Source organism: Oncorhynchus gorbuscha, linkage group LG21 (genome assembly GCF_021184085.1).
Source record: "Oncorhynchus gorbuscha isolate QuinsamMale2020 ecotype Even-year linkage group LG21, OgorEven_v1.0, whole genome shotgun sequence".
Classification (NCBI taxonomy): domain Eukaryota; kingdom Metazoa; phylum Chordata; class Actinopteri; order Salmoniformes; family Salmonidae; genus Oncorhynchus; species Oncorhynchus gorbuscha.
Genome location: NC_060193.1, coordinates 34164282 through 34184207, shown reverse-complemented (window position 1 = coordinate 34184207; position 19926 = coordinate 34164282). Strand labels below are relative to the sequence as shown.

Here is a 19926-nt window from a genome sequence, read left to right as displayed (position 1 = left end):
GGCATATGAAGAAAGTCTTTATAAAATAATTGCCTCCAAGATTCTATGGTTGGGTTTTACCTAGGCTACATTGAAGCAAGGTAAGACATGCCTCATAATACGAAGTAAATCATTCAGGTTTCAAACAACTAAATAGATGTTTTGAGAATGCACACTGCCTCCAGCTCACATTGCAAAGTGGTGGATGACGTGCTGATAGTCTGCCTACCGTTGCCTATACACTTGAATGGGGAATGACAGGCATGCTTCCATTACCAGTTGAGAAACAAAAATATTAGCTCTTTTTAATCGTGGCAATCAAAACTTTTTTTAACATGCGATTGCATTTACAATTGTTGGTTAAGTGAGCCTTGAATTAAAAATGAATCACATACAGTGTCACCAGCAAAGCATCCCCACACCATCACACCTCCTCCTCCATGCTTCACCGTGGGAACCACACATGCGAAGAAAATCCGTTCACCTACTCTGCGTCTCAAATCTCAAAGTTGGACTCAAAGGACAGATTTTCACCGGTCTAATGTCCATTGCTGGTGTTTCTTGGCATCCTTTAGTAGTGGTTTCTTTGCATCAATTTGACCATGAAGGCCTGATTCATGCAGTCTCCTCTGAACAGTTGGTGTTAAGATGTGTCTGTTACTTGAACTCTGTGAAGCATTTATTTGGGCTGCAATCTGAGATGCAGTTAATTCTAATGAATGTATCCTCTGCAGCAGAGGTAACTCTGGGTCTTCCTTTCCTGTAGTGGTCCTCATGAGAGCCAGTTTCATCATAGCGCTTGATGGTTTTTGTGACTGCACTTGAAGAAACTTTCAAAGTTCTTGAAATGTTCCACATTGACTGACCTTCATGTCTTATTTGAGCTGTTCTTGCCATAATATGGACTTGGTCTTTTACCAAATAAGGGTATCTTCTGTATACCACCCCTACCTTGTCACAACATAACTGATTGGTTTTAACAAGGCACACCTGTTAATTGAAATGCATTCCAGGTGACTACTTCATGAAGCTAGTTGAGAGAATGCCAAGAGTGTGCAAAGCTGTCATCAAGGCAAAGGGTGACAACTTTGAAGAATCTCAAACATAAAAAATATTTTGATTTGTTTAACACTTTTTTGGTTACTATATGATTCCATATGTGTTATTTTATAGTTTTGATGTCTTCACTATTATTCTACAATGTAGATAATAGAAAATAATAAAGAAAAACCCTTGAATGAGTGGAACTACCACTTAGGGGTGGCAGGTAGGTAGGCTAGTGGTGTAAGGGATTTCTTCCATTGACGGAGAGGCGGTCCAAAGCGCAGCGTGGTTATTTTGATTCATGTTTTAATAAATCACTTCACATGAACAAACTAACAAAAACAAGAAACGTGAAAACCCAAAACAGTCCTATCTGGTGCAAACACAGAGACAGGAACAATCACCCACAAACACACAGTGAAACCCAGGCTACCTAAGTATGATTCTCAATCAGAGACAACTAATGACACCTGCCTCTGATTGAGAACCATACTAGGCCGAAACATAGAAATACCCAAATCATAGAAAAAACAAACATAGACTGCCCACCCCAACTCACGCCCTGACCATACTAAATACAGACAAAACAAAGGAAATAAAGGTCAGAACGTGACAAGTGGTCAGAGCGTCGAGCTAGTAACCGGAAAGGTTGCTGGATCGAGTCCCTGAGCTGACAAGGTAAAAATCTGTCATTCTACCACTGAACCCACTGTTCCCTGGTAGGCTGTCATTGTAAATAAGAATTTGTTCTTAACTGACTTGCCTAATTAAATAAAAAGTCAAAACTTTTGACTGCTACTATACAGTACATGATGACTAATGAAAATACACATACCCCAATTTAATAAAAAAATTGTTTTAATTAACCTATAGACCTATAAGCATGTCGGTCAAATGTATTTACATCGACAGATATTTCTATCAATGAATAAAAAGCCTTATTTAACGATGGGATTGTTTTTTTGGCCAGCAACAATTTATCAGCTTTCATATTTTTCAATCTGCTAAAACTGTCTACTGGAAACCTTGACACACACACACACACACACACACACACACACACACACACACACACACACACACGCACACGCACACGCACACGCACACGCACACGCACACGCACACGCACACACACACACACACACACACACACACACACACACACACACACACACACACACACACACACACACACACACACAAACAAATATGCTCCTACTCACCTTTTAATCATTTTACAGCATTGGCATCCCATCTGGCCAACTGGGCAGTGAAGCTGTGAAAGGACAAAAAGCATTTTGTTACTAAAATAGAAAACTTAAAATAATAAATAACCACTATAATGTCGAAAACACAGAAAAAGGTTACGGCTGCCGCACATCAATAACTCTAATGACAAGCAAAGTCCCATCAAACTTGGTGACATTTTCAATCAGTGACATTTTCTTTTAAGACCCAGATGATAGAAAGGTTGAGACTGACAGTCCAAGACTGTCTGAGCAACAAACATTTTGACACATACTCTCAGGAAGTGTCAATTTATTTATCCAAGAGTTCTCTACTCACCTGTCCTGTGACATTGAGGTAGCCTTTGTTGAAGGCTTTTCTAAACTATCGGGAGGATTTGAACCTCATAAGTCAGGTTTACACTTGGCTTGCCCTCTGTGGCCATGGTGACGCCTGAGCGCTGTGTTCAGGGATGATGTAGTGTGTCTGTCTGAAGCGCTGATAAAGCTTTGGTATTCATCCATCCCAATTTATGTGTGTGTGTGTGAAAGAAAGAGTCTAACAGCGTGCTTACAGTAGGTATTATGTGTGTGTGTGTGTGCGTATGTGTGTGTGTGTAGAGGATGGGGGTGATCTTTTCTCTCCTGGCTGTGTGTGTGTTTCCCTAAGCTTTGGTATTTCTTTGCCTGGATAAATAATTAACAAGAGAGGCTCGAATGGGTCTGTCTGCTAGCAAGAGAGAGAGAGAAGCAAGGACACAGTATCTTTCTCCCCTAGTTTTGGTCTTCACTAAAAAACAGAAAAAAGTGTAGCCGCAATGAAAAGCCATGCACATCTTAAAGGGACTAACTATTTTACTTTCACAGAGACAATGTGGTGCTTACGGACAGCATTATGACATAAATAAACATTACTGTGAAATAAGAAATTACTAAGATATAAAGACAGTGAATTTTCAGCATTCACTTTCAATGTAACAGTAAATGTCACATTGACATTCACTGCAACTCTGAAACAAGTAACAAAATCTGTTACAGAGTTATGTTTACCTATCCAATAACACAGAAATCCTTCCCCCCCTGTTGCATCATGTTTTCCTACAATATTTCCTACTGAACATGACCCAGGACTGATGGGTCAGGGGCACAAGCAGGTTTACATTGGCTTTGGACAGTTTGATAGAGTAAAATCCCACTTAGCTAATGGCTTCGATTGGGTCATTAGTGCACAGCTTCAGCCAATCCCCTCAATGACACCTGTTGGGTTGATGGAAAGGAGAGTTCTCTTGATCGTCTACACAATATTTAAAGTAGCTTCCTTCTGCATGTCCTCTAGATACAGTGGGGAGAACAAGTATTTGATACACTGCCGATTTTGCAGGTTTTCCAACTTACAAAGCATGTAGAGGTCTGTAATGTTTATCATAGGTACACTTCAACTGTGAGAGACGGAATCTAAAACAAAAATCCAGAAAATCACATTGTATGATTTTTAAGTAATTATTTTGCATTTTATTGCATGACATACATACAACTAACAAAAACTTGAAACTACTTTCACATAATGATTTCTTGCTTTCTGTTTCGTTTGATTAAAATGCACCTGGTGTCTTTCTGATCCTGGCTATGCACAAGTAGCCTATTCATAAATGGTTTCTCAATGGTCTACTAGTGACACATTTGCCACATGCTTTTGCATTATTCACAACTCACACACAGTAGGCCTACATAGAGTCAGGGCCGGCGTTATTGGCAAGCCTTAGTGGGCCTGGCCTGGCCTGGCCCACCCCCTACCATACCTCCTTGCCCTTCCAAATAAAATATTAAAATCTAGATAATTTATTTGACCGAGACACGCGCCGACAGAAAGACGCATCAATCTCAGATAAAGCAACCGAACGAGCGAAACAGCGCCCCTCTGTTTCAGTATGTGTAGCCCATGTATCTGCTGCTGTCTGGACAAAAAGAATATGGCATGTCATGCTCTTTATGTCCAGACGGAGAGGCGCTGTTTTGCTTGCTCAGATGCTTTCTCCGTTGAGATAGTTTCGTCCTCTTGTGAATTGAACTAGGATATAGTGCTGCCGTAGCAAAGGGGAGAGGTGCAGAATAAATGAAGCTGGTAAAAATATTTATAGACAATGTATTCGGGTTAAATTCTAAATTCATTATTTAATTGCTACTAAAATTCCATGAAAATTATAGAATGACAAAGTAAATAAATATGTAGGCTATAGCAGACTATATGTAGGTAATTGGTGGTTGCTTCCATATCTTCGAGCTCTCAGATAGACCTATACCTGGAAATTATTGTCAGGATATGTTCGAGACAATGCTTGATGTTCCCATTGAAATGAGATAGGGATGGTTGATATTTTCAAAGCAAAACCTTAGGAACATTGAGGAATACTGTATACAGCCGTGGCCAAAAGTTTTGAGAATGACACAACTATACATTTCTACAAAGTCTGCTGCCTCAGTTTGTATGATGGAAATTTGCACATACTCCAGAATGTTATGAAGAGTGATCAGATGAATTGCAATTAATTGCAAAGTCCCTCTTTGCCATGCAAATGAACTGAATACCCCCAAAAACATTTCCACTGCATTTCAGCCCTGCCACAAAAGGACGAGCTGACATCATGTCAGTGATTCTCTTGTTAACACAGGTGTGAGTGTTGATGAGGATGAGGCTGGAGATCACTCTGTCATGCTGATTGAGTTCAAATAACAGACTGGAAGCTTCAAAAGGAGGGTGGTGCTTGGAATCATTGTTCCTCCTCCGTCAACCATGGTTGCCTGCAAGGAAACACGTGCCGTCATCATTGCTTTGCATAAAAATGGTTTCTCAGGTAAGGATATTGCTGCCAGTAAGATTGCACCTAAATCAACCATTTATCGGATCATCAAGAACATCAAGGAGAGCGGTTAAATTGTTGTGAAGAAGGCTTCAGGGCGCCCAAGAAAGTCTAGCAAGCACCAGGACCGTCTCCTAAAGTTGATTCAGCTGCGGGATCAGGGCACCACCAGTACAGAGCTTGCTCAGGAATGGCAGCAGGCAGGTGTGAGTGCATCTGAGGCAAAGACTTTTCGAGGATGGCCTGGTGTCAAGAAGGGCAGTAAAGAAGCCACTTCTCTCCAGGAAAAACATCAGGGACAGACTGATATTCTGCAAAAGGTACAGGGATTGGGGTGCTGAGGACTGGGGTAAAGTCATTTTCTCTGATGAATCCCCTTTCCAATTGTTTGGGGCATCCGGAAAAAAAGCTTGTCCGGAGAAGACAAGGTGAGCGCTACCATCAGTCCTGTGTCATGCCAACAGTAAAGCATCCTGAGACCATTCATGTGTGGGGTTGCTTCTCAGCCAAGGGAGTGGGCTCACTCACAATTTTGCCTAAGAACACAGCCATGAATAAAGAATGGTACCAACACATCTTCCGAGATCCTTTTCCAGCATGATGGAGCACATTGCTGCCAAAAGTAATAACTAAGTGGCCGGGGAACAAAACATCGATATTTTGGGTCCATGGCCAGGAAACTCCCCAGACTTTAATCCTATTGAGAACTTGTGGTCAATCCTCAAGAGGCGGGTGGACAAACAAAAACCCACAAATTCTGACAAACTCCAAGCATTGATTATGCAAGAATGGGCTATCATCAGTCAGGATGTGGCCCAGAAGTTAATTGACAGCATGCCAGGGCGGATTTCAGAGGTCTTGAAAAAGAAGGATCAACACTGCAAATATTGACTCTTTGCATTACCTTCATGTAATTGTCACTTATGAAATGCTTGTAATTATACTTCAGTATTCCATAGTAACATCTGACAAAAATATCTAAAGATACTGAAGCAGCAAATTTTGTGAAAATTAATATTTGTGTCATTCTCAAACTTTTGGCCACGACTGTACATCTTCAGTCACAGGCTTCATTAGGAAATGTGGTGATGTTGCACCCACAATAACAATTCGGACACACCCCAACCAAAAAACCCTGGATGAACGGAGATATCAGTACCATGCTGAGAGCCCATACTGCAGCAATAAATGTTAGCAGAACGAACCCTGGTGACTCGGTGGCGTGCAACGTGTACAAGGCAAGCAGGTACAAGCTCTGAAAATCCATGAGGGATGCAAAAACATAATACAGACTCAAACTTGAATTGATGTCTGACAACTCAGACTATCATGGACTTTAAAGACATATCCAGCTGTGTGGTGCCCAATGAAGCCTCCCTCTCAGACGAGCTTAAAACATTTTATGCTCACTTCCAGGCAAACAATACAGAGCCATCTAGGAAGACTCTCACTCTCCGAGGCTGATGTGAATACTCACAAAGCCGCTGGACCAGATTGCATACCTTGGCTAGTCCTCAGAGTGTGTGCTGACCAGCTGGCGGGTGTCTTCTTGAACATCTTCATCCTGTCCCTGTCCCAGGCTGTAGTCCCCACCTGCTTCAAGGAGACCAAAATCGTCTCACTGCCAAAGAAAAACAAGGTGACATGCCCAAATGACTATCGCCCCTGTCGCACTCACCCCGGTCATCATGAAGTGCTTTGAGAAGCTGGTCATGGCCCACATCAAGGTCAACATGCCAGGCACACTGGACCGAATCCTATTTGCCTACCGTTCCAAGAGATCCATGGAAGATACAATTTCCATCGTTATTCACATCTGGACAAGAGGAACACCTATATGAGAATGCTGTTCAATGACTACAGTTCAGTATTCAACTCAATCTTGGATCGTTCCCTCCAAGCTCGAAACCAAACCCAGCGCCATGGGTCTGGACACCACCCTCTGCAACTGGACTCGTCCACAGGGCCCATAAGCGGTGTGTCCTCAGCCCTCTGCTGTACTCCCTGTTCACCCATGACTGCATGGCTTTACACAACAGAAACTCATCATCAAGTTTGCTGACAAGACCACGGTTGTAGGTCTGATCAACAACGAAGAGTCAGCCTGTAGGGAGGAAGTAAGTGATCTGGCATTGTGGTGCCAAGACAACAACCTGTCCCTCAATGTCAGCAAAACAAAGGAGTTGATTGTTGACTTCAGGAAGAAGAGGAGGGAACATTCCCCAATCCACATCAACGGGGCTGCAGTAGAGAGAGTCAGCAGCTTTAACTTCTTGGCGCACCAATCCCGTTAGCGGGATCATTTTCGTCAACATCTGCTGAATTGCAGAGCACCAAATTCAAATTAAATTACTAAAAATATTAAATTTTCATGAAATCACATGTGCAATATAGCAAAACACAGCTTAGCTTGTTGTTAATCCACCTGGCATGTCAGATTTCAAAAAAGCTTTACAGCAAAAGCTATCCAATATTATTATTATTATTATTTATTATTATTATGTTAGGACATCTCTCTCTCAGCAGACAAAACATTACAATCAGCTAGCACCAAAGTAGATTGGTCACGAAAGTCAGAAAAGCAATACAATGAATCGCTTACCTTTGATGATCTTCGGATGATTGCACTCACGTGACACCCCGTTACACAATAAATGTTATTTTTGTTCCATAAATAGTATTTTTATATCCAAAATACCGCCATTTGGTTGGTGCGTTTTGTTCAGAAATGCACAGGCTCGAGCGGTCACGACGGGGCAGACGAAAATTCCAAATAGTATCCGTAAAGTTCGTAGAAACATGTCAAACGTCTTTTATAATCAATCCTCAGATTGTTTTTACAATAAATAATCTATTACATTTCAACCGGACCGTAGCTTTTCAATAGGAGAGAGAGAAAATGTCTTCTCCAAGCTGTTGCGCATGCAAAACTCTGCTGGCACCCAGCCATCCACTGACATGATGTGATCATTCTCACTCATTTTTCAGACTAAAAGCCTGAAACTATATCTAAAGACTGTTCACACCATGTGGAAGCCATAGGGGAAGGAATATGGTTGATATCCCTTTAAATGGAAGGAAGGCATGCAATGGAACAGGGAGCTTTCAAAATAAGAGGCACTTCCTAGTTGGATTTTCCTCAGGTTTTCACCTGCAATATCAGTTCTGTTATATTCTGACAACATTTTGACAGTTTTGGAAACTTTAGAGTGTTTTCTATCCTAATCTGACAATTACATGCATATTCTAGCTTCTGGGCCTGAGAAATAGGCAGTTTAATTTGGGTACGTTTTTCATCCAAACATCAAAATACTGCCCCTTACACTCAATTACGTTCCTCTGCATCCACATTTTGACACAGACCAACAACACCACCACTCTTGTCAAGAGGGCACCCTCCCACTGCACCATTGAGTGCGTCCTGACTGGATGTATCACAGCCTGTTACGTGAATTGCTCTGTCCATGACCACAAGAACCTCCAGCGGGTGGCGAAGATGGACATGTAATATCACTGGGACCATACTCCCCACCCATAAAGGACATCTACTCGAAACAGTGCCCGAGGAAGGCCCGCAGTATCATCAAGGACTCCACACTTCCCAGCCACATTCCGCTCACTCCCTTACCGTCGGGCAAACACTATCGGGGTATGAGGTCTGATACCAACTCACGCACAAAACCACACAGATATACACTCATCCACACACGCAAGCAATGCACACACACACACACACAAACACACAAACATATACATTCATGCTATATACACATCACAACGTTGGATGGTGTATACCATGTATATCCTGTAAATACAACAAATGCAACTTATAACTTCAACTGTGCTTGATTGAACTTTCCTGCCTAAATGGAACCAAAATAAATGTCCCCAAAGAGCAAACTCAACCCACCTTGCACTCCAGGTGGGCTTAAAGCAAATGCTGAAAGTATCTGAATGTTTTCAAATAGTATTTGAAACCAGGTCTGCCTTGGGCTAACTAAGACACTCCACTGAGCAAGAAAGAGACCCTAAAAAAATAAGTTACCTGAACGGACCTGTTAAACAAACTGTAGCCTATTAGCATTTACACTGTAGCCCTTAAGTTGTGCACCACTGACCTAAAAGATAAAGACTGACAGACTGACTGACAGACAGTACAGTAGACCAGAAGAAGGAGAACTAGGGAAGGATGAGTGAGGGATGAGTTAGAGACCGTCACTACTGTCAATAAAAAGCATATTATTACATCACATCAATACTCCCTCTTCATAGGTCCCTGGGTAACCAATAATGGTAGCCTTTGAGTTACATCAGAACATCAAAATGACTAATCATTGTTCTCACCTGGAGCCTTCCACAAGCTTGCCACAATATGTTGGGTTTTGGCCCATTCCTCCTGACAGAGCTGGTATAACTGAGTCAGGTTTGTAGGCAACCTTGATCGCACACGCTTTTTCAGTTCTGCCCACAAATTTTCTATACGATTGAGGTCAGTGCTTTGTGATGGCCACTCCAATACCTATATTTTGTTGTCCTTAAGCCATTTGGCCACAATTTTGGAAGTATGCTTGGGGTGATTGTCCATTTGGAAGACCAATTTGCGACCAATCTTTAACTTCCTGACTGATGTATTGAGATGTTGCTTCAATATATCCACATCATTTTCATGCCTCATGATGCCATCTATTTTGTGAAGTGCACCAGTCCCTCCTGTAAGCAAAGCACGCCCACAACATGATGCTGCCACCACCGTGCTTCACGTTTGGGATGGTGTTCTTCAGCTTGCAAGCCTCCCCCTTTTTCCTCTAAACATAACAATGGTCATTATGGCCAAATAGTTATATTTTTGTTTCATTAGACCAGAGGACATTTCTCCAAAAAGTACGAACTTTGTCCCCATGTGCAGATGCAAACCGTAGTCTGGCTTTTTTAATGGCGGTTTTGGAGCAGTGGCTTCTTCCTTGCTGAGCGGCCTTTCAGGTTATGTCGATATAGGACTCATTTCTACATTGGATATAGATACTTTTGTACCTGTTTCCTCCAGCATCTTCCCAAGGTCCTATGCTGTTGTTCTGGGATTGATTTGCACTTTTCGCACCAAAGTACGTTCGTCTCTAGGAGACAGAACGTGTCTCCTTCCTAAACAGTATGATGGCTGCATGGTCCCATGATGTTTATACCTGCATACTATTGTTTGTACAGATGAACATGGTACCTTCATTCAGGCATTTGGAAATTGCTCCCAAGGATGAACCAGACTTGTGGAGGTCAACAATGTATTTTTGAGGTCTTGACTTCTTGAGATTTTCCCTTCTGTCTGACTTCTTTTGATTTTCCCATGATGTCAAGCAAAGAGACACTGAGTTTGAAGTTAGGTCTTGAAATACATCCACAGGTACACCTCCAAATGAATGAAATTATGTCAATGATGCCTATCAGAAGCTTCTAAAGCCATTATATAATTTTCTGGAATTTTCCAAGCTGTTTAAAGGCACAGTCAACTTAGTGTATGTAAACTTCTGACCCACTGGAATTGTGATGCAGTGATAAGTGAAATAATCTGTCTGTAAACAATTGTTGGAAAAATGACTTGTGTCATGCACAAAGTAGATGTCCTAACTGATTTGCCAAAACTATAGTTTGTTAACAAGAAATTGGTGGAGTGGTTGAAAAATTAGTTTTATTGACTCCAATCTAAGTGTATGTAAACTTACGACCTTACTGTAGCTATCATTGATGACAATATTGGTCATTATTCTTCGGCGGTAATAGCGTTTTATCTGAATTGTATGATTCTGTTGCCTAGTACTGTTTTTTTATGATCTGAGATGATAGGAAGAAGATTAAAAAAGAGGGCGATAAAAAAAAACTCCAGGCCTATGACTTTGGCAGAGCCTATGCTCAGAGTCATTTTCCTTGGGAGGAAATTGAAATATTCCATCTTGGAAAAGTAGGCAATAAAAGTTGGATTGCTGCAGATTGTTCCCTAAATGTGAATCTGATTAGTATTGGGGGCAAGCCATCGCATTGCTAGTAAGATCCATTTTTTTATGGCCTGAAACTAGATTTCAGCCCAAATGATTGAGCTGAAAAGGCCCTAGCTGGTTTAATCTTTAGATGAAAAATGAGTGTTCCATCTCTCATATCTAGAGATGCCAACCTGCCCTGATGGTATCTCTGTTACAAAAATACTGCAGGCAAAGTGACGTAAGACTTATACACTGTAGTTTTGTCATTTGTGGATAGTTTTATTACCTTTGATTGCATGTGCAGTTTTATAAACACCATGAAAGTTGTTGACTTCACGTTGATGTCAAGTTGTTGATTGAACTTTTCCATAAGTGTGCCTCGGACAACCAAACCGATCACAATCCTCAGTCCTCTGGAGATAATTCAATGTTTTTGGTTTTGTGAGTTCAAATCAAAGTTTATTTGTCACGTGCGCTGAATACAACACCTTACAGTGAAATGCTTACTTACAGGCTCTAACCAATTGTGCAAAAAGGTATTAGGTGAACAATAGGTAGGTAAAGAAATAAAACAACAGTAAAAAGACAGGCTATAAACAGTAGCGAGGCTATAGAAGTAGCGAGGCTACGTACATACACCGGTTAGTCAGGCTGATTGAGGTAGTATGTACATGTAGATATGGTTAAAGTGACTATGCATATATGATGAACAGAGAGTAGCAGTAGAGTAAAAGAGGGGTTGGCGGGTGGTGGGTGGGACACAATGCAGATAGCCCGGTTAGCCAATGTGCGGGAGCACTGGTTAGTCGGCCCAATTGAGGTAGTAGGAACATGAATGTATTATAGGTCGACCGATTATGATTTTCAACGCCGATACCGATACCGATTATTGGAGGACCAAAAAGGCCGATGCCGATTAATCGGACAATTTTTATTTATTTATTTGTAATAATGACAATTACAACAATAGTGAATGAACACTTATTTTAACTTAATATAATACATCAATATAATCAATTTAGCCTCAAGTAAATAATGAAACATGTTCAATTTGGTTTAAATAATGCAAAAACAAAGTGTTGGAGAAGAAAGTAAAAGTGCAATATGTGCTATGTAAGATAGCTAACGTTTAAGGTCCTTGCTCAGAACATGAGAACATATGAAAGCTGGTGATTCCTTTTAACATGAGTCTTCAATATTCCCAGGTAAGAAGTTTTAGGTTGTAGTTAATATAGGAATTATGTTTCCCTCTATACCATTTGTATTTCATTAACATTTGACTATCGGATGTTCTTATAGGCACTTTAGTATTGCCAGTGTAACAGTATAGCTTCCGTCCCACTCCTCGCTCCTCCCTGGGCTCGAACCAGGCACACAACGACAACAGCCACCCTCGAAGCAGCGAAAGGGAAACATGCAGAGAAAGGGAAACAACCACTGCAAGGCTCAGAGCGAGTGACGTTTGAAACGCTATTAGTGCGCACTAACTAGCTAGCCATTTCACTTCGGTTACACCAGCCTCATCTCGGGAGTTGATAGGCTTGAAGTCATAAACAGCGCAATGCTTGATGCACAACGAAGAGCTGCTGGCAAAACGCACAAAAGTGCTGTTTGAATTCATGTTTACACGCCTGCTTCTGCCTACCACCGCTCAGTCAGATACTTAGATACTTGTATGCTTGTATGCTCAGTCAGATTATATGCGACGCAGGACACACTAGATAATCTCTAGTAATATCATCAACCATGTGTAGTTAACTAGTGATTATGATTGATTGTTTTTTATAAGATAAGTTTAATACTAGCTAGCAACTTACCTTGGCTTACTGCATTCGAGTAACAGGCAGTCTCCTTGTGGAGTGCAACGAGAGAGAGGCAGGTCATTATTGCGTTGGACTAGTTAACTGTAAGGCTGCAAGATTGGATCCTCCGAGCTGACAAGGTAAAAATCTGTCGTTCTGCCCCTGAACGAGGCAGTTAACCCACCATTCCTAGGCCATCATTGAAAAGAAGAATGTGTTCTTAACTGACTTTCCTAATTTAATAAAGGTATAAAAATATATATATATATTTTTATCAGCAAATCGGCACCCAAAAATACAGATTTCCGATTGTTATGAAAACTTGAAATCGGCCCTAATTAATCGGCCATTCAGATTAATCGGTCGACCTCTAGAGTGTATAGTTAAAGTGACTATGCATATATGATAAACAGAGAGTAGCAGCAGCGTAAAAAGAGTGGTTGGGGGGGAGCACAATGCAAATAGTCCGGGTAGTAATTTGATTACCTGTTCAGGAGTCTTATTGCTTGTTGAGCCTTGTTGTCCTAGACTTGGCACTCCGGTACTGCTTGCCATGTGGTAGGGTAGTAGAGAGAACAGTCTATGACTGGGGTCTTTGACAATGTTTAGGGCCTTCCTCTGACACCGCCTGGTGTAGAGGTCCTTGATGGCAGGCAGCTTAGCCCCAGTGATGTATTGGGCCGCACGCACTGCCCTCTGTAGTGCTTTGCGGTTAGAGGTCGAACAATCGCCGTACCAGGCAGTGACGCTCTCGATGTTGGAGCTGTAGAAACTTTTGAGGATCTCAGGATCCATGCCAAATCTTTTTAGTTTCCTGAGGGGAATAGGCTTTGTCGTGCCCTCTTCACAACTGTCTTGGTGTGTTTGGACCATGAGAGTTTGTTGTTGATGTGGACATCAAGGAACTTAAAGCTCTCAATCTGCTCCACTACAGCCTCGTTGATGAGAATGGGGGCATGCTCGGTCCTCCTTTTCCTGTTGTCCACAATAATCTCCTTAGTCTTGGTTACGTTGAGGGATAGGTTGTTATTCCGGCACCACCCGGCCAGGTCTCTGACTTCCTCCCTATAGGCTGTCTCGTCATTGTCGGTGATCAGGCCTACCACTGTTGTGTTGTCTGTAAACTTAATGATGGTGTTGGAGTCATGCCTGGCCATGCAGTCGTGGGTGAACAGGGAGTACAGGAGGGGACTGAGCACGAACCCCTGGGGAGCTCCAGTGTTGAGGATCATCATGGCAGATGTGTTGCAACCTACCCTCACCACCTGGGGGCGGCCCATCAGGATGTCCAGGATCCAGTTGCAGAGGGAGGTGTTTAGTCCCAGGATCCTTATCTTAGTTATGAGCTTTGAGGGTACTATAGTATTGAACGCTGAGCTGTCGTCAATGAACGGCATTCTCACATAAGTGTTCCTTTTGTCCAGGTGGGAAAGGGCAGTGTGGAGTGCAATAGAGATTGCATCATCTGTGGATCTGTTTGGGTGGTATGCAAATTGGAGTGGGTATAGGGTTTCTGATAATGATAATGGTGTTGATTACCAACCTTTCAAAGCACTTCATGGCTACAGACGTGAGTGCTACGGGTCTGTAGTCATTTAGGCAGGTTGCCTTTGTGTTATTGGGCACAGGGACTATGGTGGTCTGCTTGAAACATGTTGATATTACAGACTCAATCAGGGACATGTTGAAAATGTTAGTGAAGACACCTGCCAGTTGGTCAGCACATACCCGGAGCACACGTCCTGGTAATCCGTCTGGCCCCGCAGCTCAGGAGAGCGTGATCACACAGTCGTCCGGAATAGCTGATGCTCTCTTGCATGCCTCAGTGTAGCTTGCCTCGAAGTGAGCATAGAAGTGATTTAGCTCGTCTGGTAGGCTCGTTTTATTGGGCAGCTCGCGGCTGTGCTTCCCTTTGTAGTCTGTAATAGTTTGCAAGCCCTGCCACATAAAACGAGCATCGGAGTCGGTGTAGTATGATTCAATCTTAGCCCTGTATTGACGCTTTGCCTGTTTGATGGTTCGTCACAGGGCATAGCTGTGTTGATTGTTGTTTTTAACTGAAATAGCTGAAAGCCATCCACCATATCTGTTACACTGCAGGTTCGTGTTGATAGTCCAAACATTTCACCATACCAAATAAGACAAAATACAGGTAGCATAATGTACAAAACACAGGGCTATAACATTTATTTTTCATGTTATAATTATTCATCAGAATATTTTCTCTGAGAGATAGACGTTGAATATCAGTCTCTGAAATTCTCCTCTGAGAGCTTGTTTAATGAGACGCTGGGGATCTGCTAGAATTTGGCCAATAATGGGCAATAATATAAGCTGTAAAAGTTTTAATGTGAAATATCTCAATTTCTCCACTGTAAAAGGCCCCAGCGAGCTACAGTATCAAACAAATAAAATAAGGGCCCTTTGACTATTCACACAGAGAGATGGAAGACAAGAACAGAATGTCACTATGTGACTCCTGTAGACCTTTAGAAAGGTCGGCTTGTAATACATTGAAAATATATACTGTAACTTACAGTACAGTGTGCTTGTGTGCAAGCATCAGTGTGTGTGTGGATAGTGTGTTGTTATAGAACAGCCCATATGTTCTTCATAGGAGGGCAATTTTGGACCGCTCTTATCAACTTTATGCCGTTTAATACCCTACGAAATTTATTCAAAAGCCATGCCTCTCACCGGTTCATTCACTCTTGTTCTTCTGTATATGGCATTTGGCAGTTAGATGTGTGTGAGAGTTTATCAAGCCTATACTTCCTTGCCACGAGCTTTGCGTAGACTTATCTCGCTCTTGATAACCAAAGCACTTTCACAGAAAAGCTGATACTGTGACTGAATTAAGTAAACACAATATTGTAGTTTGTGATGCCATCATAATACGTTTCACAGATATAATGCTTCAGTCTAAAAGTCATCAGCCTACATATTTTTTTGCGAAGCGAAATGTGAGCCATGAACACACAATGACGCAGCATTAAAAGTGGGTTCATTTGAATAAGGCCAGGTAAGGCCAGATGGGTCACCCTGGTGCCCGTAGCCATGGTGATATGTCATGACGACTAAAGTACACAAAATGTGGTCTCATGAGATTGCAATAGGACCTCATTAGATTATCAAATACACACAATACATAACGAACACACACATCAGTATTGACTTCCAGGATACAGGAATTGGTCTATAAAATTATTTTTGTCCTGTAAAAAGCTGTGTCAAGTAAAATTGGTGACTTTTAACATTATGTAAGCTATTTGACATTGACACAGCCGATGTAAAACTCACTATCACTGAAATGTTACCAATGGCCATAATCATGCAACACACTGGGTGATACCCATATGAAAAAAGTATAATATGTTATACTATGCTCTAAATACTGTAGTATTACCATATTTATATACTATAGTATTCACTGTAATGTTTTTGCGGAACTATACTATAGTATTCACTGTAGTGTTTTTGCAGACACTACTGTAGTATTCCCTGTAGTGTTTTTGTGGACATGACTGTAGTATACTGTAGTAAAGTGTATTATAGTATAAATAATGTAGTATTACTATAGTACAAACTATAGTATATACTATAATAATTACTGTTGTGTTTCTGCAGATATTACTGTAGTATTTACAACAGTGTTTTTTTCTTTTATTATCTTTGACATAGAAGTGGGGGGTTTCTCCTTGAAGAAACCTACTAGTCACATACTAAGAGGAAATTATCCATAACCTGTAGGAATGTATGACTGGAGTCTGAACAGATAGTTCGGCACTTCTGCTTTTATCTATAACCTGCGGTCTATAATATACATGTAGGTTTTTCACTCATGGCTGCATATGGGGGATGGGTTATAGGTGCAGCATATGCAAATTAGATCATATTGTATTATTATATGTTTAAAAACTGTGTTTTTGGGGACATTACTGTAGTATCTACAGTGTTTTTTTTGCGGATAATACTCTAGTATTTAATATAGTATTCTACAGCATACTAGAACATTCTATAGTAAGCTCTACACGGTCAAGGGATACTACAGTTTTAGTGTTGTCACGATACCAATATCGTGATGCTAGGAAGTAAAGAGTGAAAGGAAACAAAACATGAAGCAGACTACATTACTTGAGGAAAACAATCACAATGTTAGAAAAACAGCCTTATGTTGTCACCAAGAGTCACATTTGTTTATTTTGCAAGCTATAGCACACAATATTTTACAAAAGTAGGTTTTAAAGGACCATAGATTTTATTATGCTTCAGGTATCATAGTATTGCAATATTGTTATCATGACAACACTACAGTGTGTAGTTCTAGTATTCCGCAGTACACTACAAAATTATATAGTAAGCACTACATGATCAAGGGATACTAAAAAGTATAGTATAGTATTCTACAGTATACTACAGTTTTCTACAGAATACTATAATATTAAATAGTAAAATGTAGTATTTTTGTTACGTGGGTTGGTGTGGTGAGGTCATATAGACACAATGTTTGTGTGTGTGTGTGTGTGCAGTGTGTGGGCAGGGGCAGAGAGCTCCAGGTGCTCTGTACACAACCTAGTAATAATGACGCTGTCCAACAGTGTTTGTTAAATTTTAAGCGTGCTTGTCTGGAGCTGAGCGCAGAATGGGCAGGGCAATTACTTTACCCATCAACTAATGTTACATCTATGTTTGTTGTGTGTGTGTGTGTGTAATGTTTATCCAAATGAGAGAAAGAGAGAGAAGGGGGGTATCAGTTCATGTTCAATGAGTACACATAATGCACCTGCGTGTGGCTGTTTGGAGCCAAGAACAGCAAGAAAAAACATTCTTAACCAGAGGGGAAAACACACTATTTCAGGTTGTCTAGACGGGAACTTTTTCACTCAGGCCCACTCTCCAGCATTGGGGAACGTCAAGTGGTGTTGAGCTAGATGTTTCTGACAAGTTATAAATAGCTCTCTAAGGTATGCAATGACTGACATGACAAGATGAAAATTGATGATGCACTACCCAATTTCGAAATGGCACCTTGTGCATTCTACTATTACAACCTTCAAGAGTAAGTTGAAAGCCAGACTGAGTTCCTTAAAAATGCATTGTTTGATTGGGGGGGGGGGGGGGGCACTGGTCTAGACGATCAGTAACAACCTCAGACTGCTGCAATGAGAAGCACGGGTCTGGAGGTGAAAAGTTAACACTTTTATTACATTAAAATGTTCCGTACAAACAATGCATACAAATGTTTGTGTGCTTGTGTGTATTCCCCAAACACCCCTTTTAAATGGCCTTGGGCATTTCCTCTCTCTCGCTCTCTCTCTTAAACTCTTATCAGCATTTCTTATCACCCAACCCCACTACCCCCATAGTGCCAACAAACCGGCTGTTGGTCTCAGTACAGAGCCACTTAATAGGAAGTTACTGATCTAAGGTCAGTTCAGTGTTCTTATCCTAACATTATAGGGGATGGTAAGCTGATCCTAGATCTGTTGCCAAGGGCAAATGGACCCTGCTGAAACTTCCTGGTTGTCACTCGGTTACAAGAACGGTAGGATGGGCACTAGGACACTTCTTCTTCTGCTTCATCTTCTTCTTCTTATTCAACGTAAGGTGTTCTTAGGCAGGAGAGAGCCACACTGATCAACATTGCACTGATGCGTAGCCTTTACCAATGACATTATGTCACAGAGTATTTTCAACAACACCCATACCTATGAGGTCAGTTCTATGTGTGTACAGCAGCCTCACTACCTGTGAAACACACAATCGTGGTGTACTGAATGATCCACATATTGAAATAGCTATGCCTACATTTGGCAAATTGATGTGATTTGTAACAGCTGATAGATATGAAGTTCACATGGCACACATCAGGAAGTGCAAACAGTGCCCAAGGCCAAGCAAACAGCTTTTAGCTGATTTCAATGGACCATTACTGTTAAATCATTAACTTAATTAACTGTTATTCTTTTAACTGCTATTGACAACATTAAATAAGACCTGCCCATTCATCACTGTTATGGGGGGTGAGCTCTGCACATGTTAATATCATATAGGCCTACCATACATCACACAACCATCTATCCCTGTCTCTTTTCAGTCTCCAACTAAATGGCATTCAACAGGTCAATACACATTTTTGGCATATAGTTAAAGTCAAATCCATTTTAGACTCACACACACCCACACCCACATACACACTTTAAACCAATAGCCTTAATTACATTCTTAATTATTTGACATCCCTCATTCTCTTGTGTTAGTGCAGTACTTACTAAAACAAAACGTATTTTATTTTCAATAACTGCATTTCCAAAGTTGATCTTATAAATTGTATACATGCAAATATTGTTCAAGGATTTAAATTTAACCATGGAAATGCGATGGGAAGCCTTTGAAACTCGCGCAACATGTGTGCAAACCTGCTTTGTGCGTCATTGTAAATAGCCATAGGCCTGTCATAACAACAACTACTTTCCACTGTTGTTGTTGTCAATGCGTGACTTATAAACGTGTAATAACATTTTTCTAGTCTTCTACTACTTAGCAGAGGAGATGGAGAGAGACTTTACCTGTCGCGCTAACTGAAGGTGTGGGCACCCTTTCGCTGTAGTATCAACAATTCACGGATAAAAGTTCAAACCATCCGAAAAGTGAAGGTAGCATATTCGGGTTAATATTTGACTATGATATTTCCTTTCCTTGTCGTGTTTGTTGCCGTCTGTCGCTGCGAAGGAAAAGTTCACCGTGACTACTATGTCCCATGTCACTGGCAAAGCACGGATATTTGAATGTTTGATGTTAGTCTAAGCAAGGCCTGGACTTGGGCTGCCCAGAGTTTGCATGGCTTCAATGAGTGATCATGTGACTTCGAAGTCGCTAGTGCACGTAAAAAGTGAGCTACTGCACATAAACATTTACATAAGGTCCTATTAGGTGCTAAAATAATGTGCATTTGTTTTGTTCAATCTCATTTATGCACAGATAGACAATTGACTTCCTTTTACATGACAGTGACACAGCCATCCATCCCCTGTCACCTGTGATTTAA

At 41.2% G+C, this 19926-nt stretch overlaps 1 protein-coding gene across 5 annotated transcripts in view; it reads right to left on the bottom strand.

Annotated features, from left to right (window-relative positions):
- The window catches only part of LOC124008721, a 69995-nt gene extending 50290 nt beyond the window's left edge, over window positions 1–19705 (bottom strand). For all 5 annotated transcript variants that reach the window (XR_006834142.1, XR_006834144.1, XR_006834145.1 and 2 more), the window contains exons 1-2: window positions 19448–19705; window positions 2247–2299 (exon numbers count right to left, since the gene is read on the bottom strand). Coding sequence is in view for 1 of the 5 variants with exons in the window: in XM_046320233.1 (XP_046176189.1) it covers window positions 2247–2278 (32 nt within the window). In the remaining 4 variants the exon portion in view is untranslated. The remainder of the gene's footprint in view (window positions 1–2246; window positions 2300–19447) is intronic.
- Between the last annotated feature and the right edge of the window lie 221 nt (window positions 19706–19926).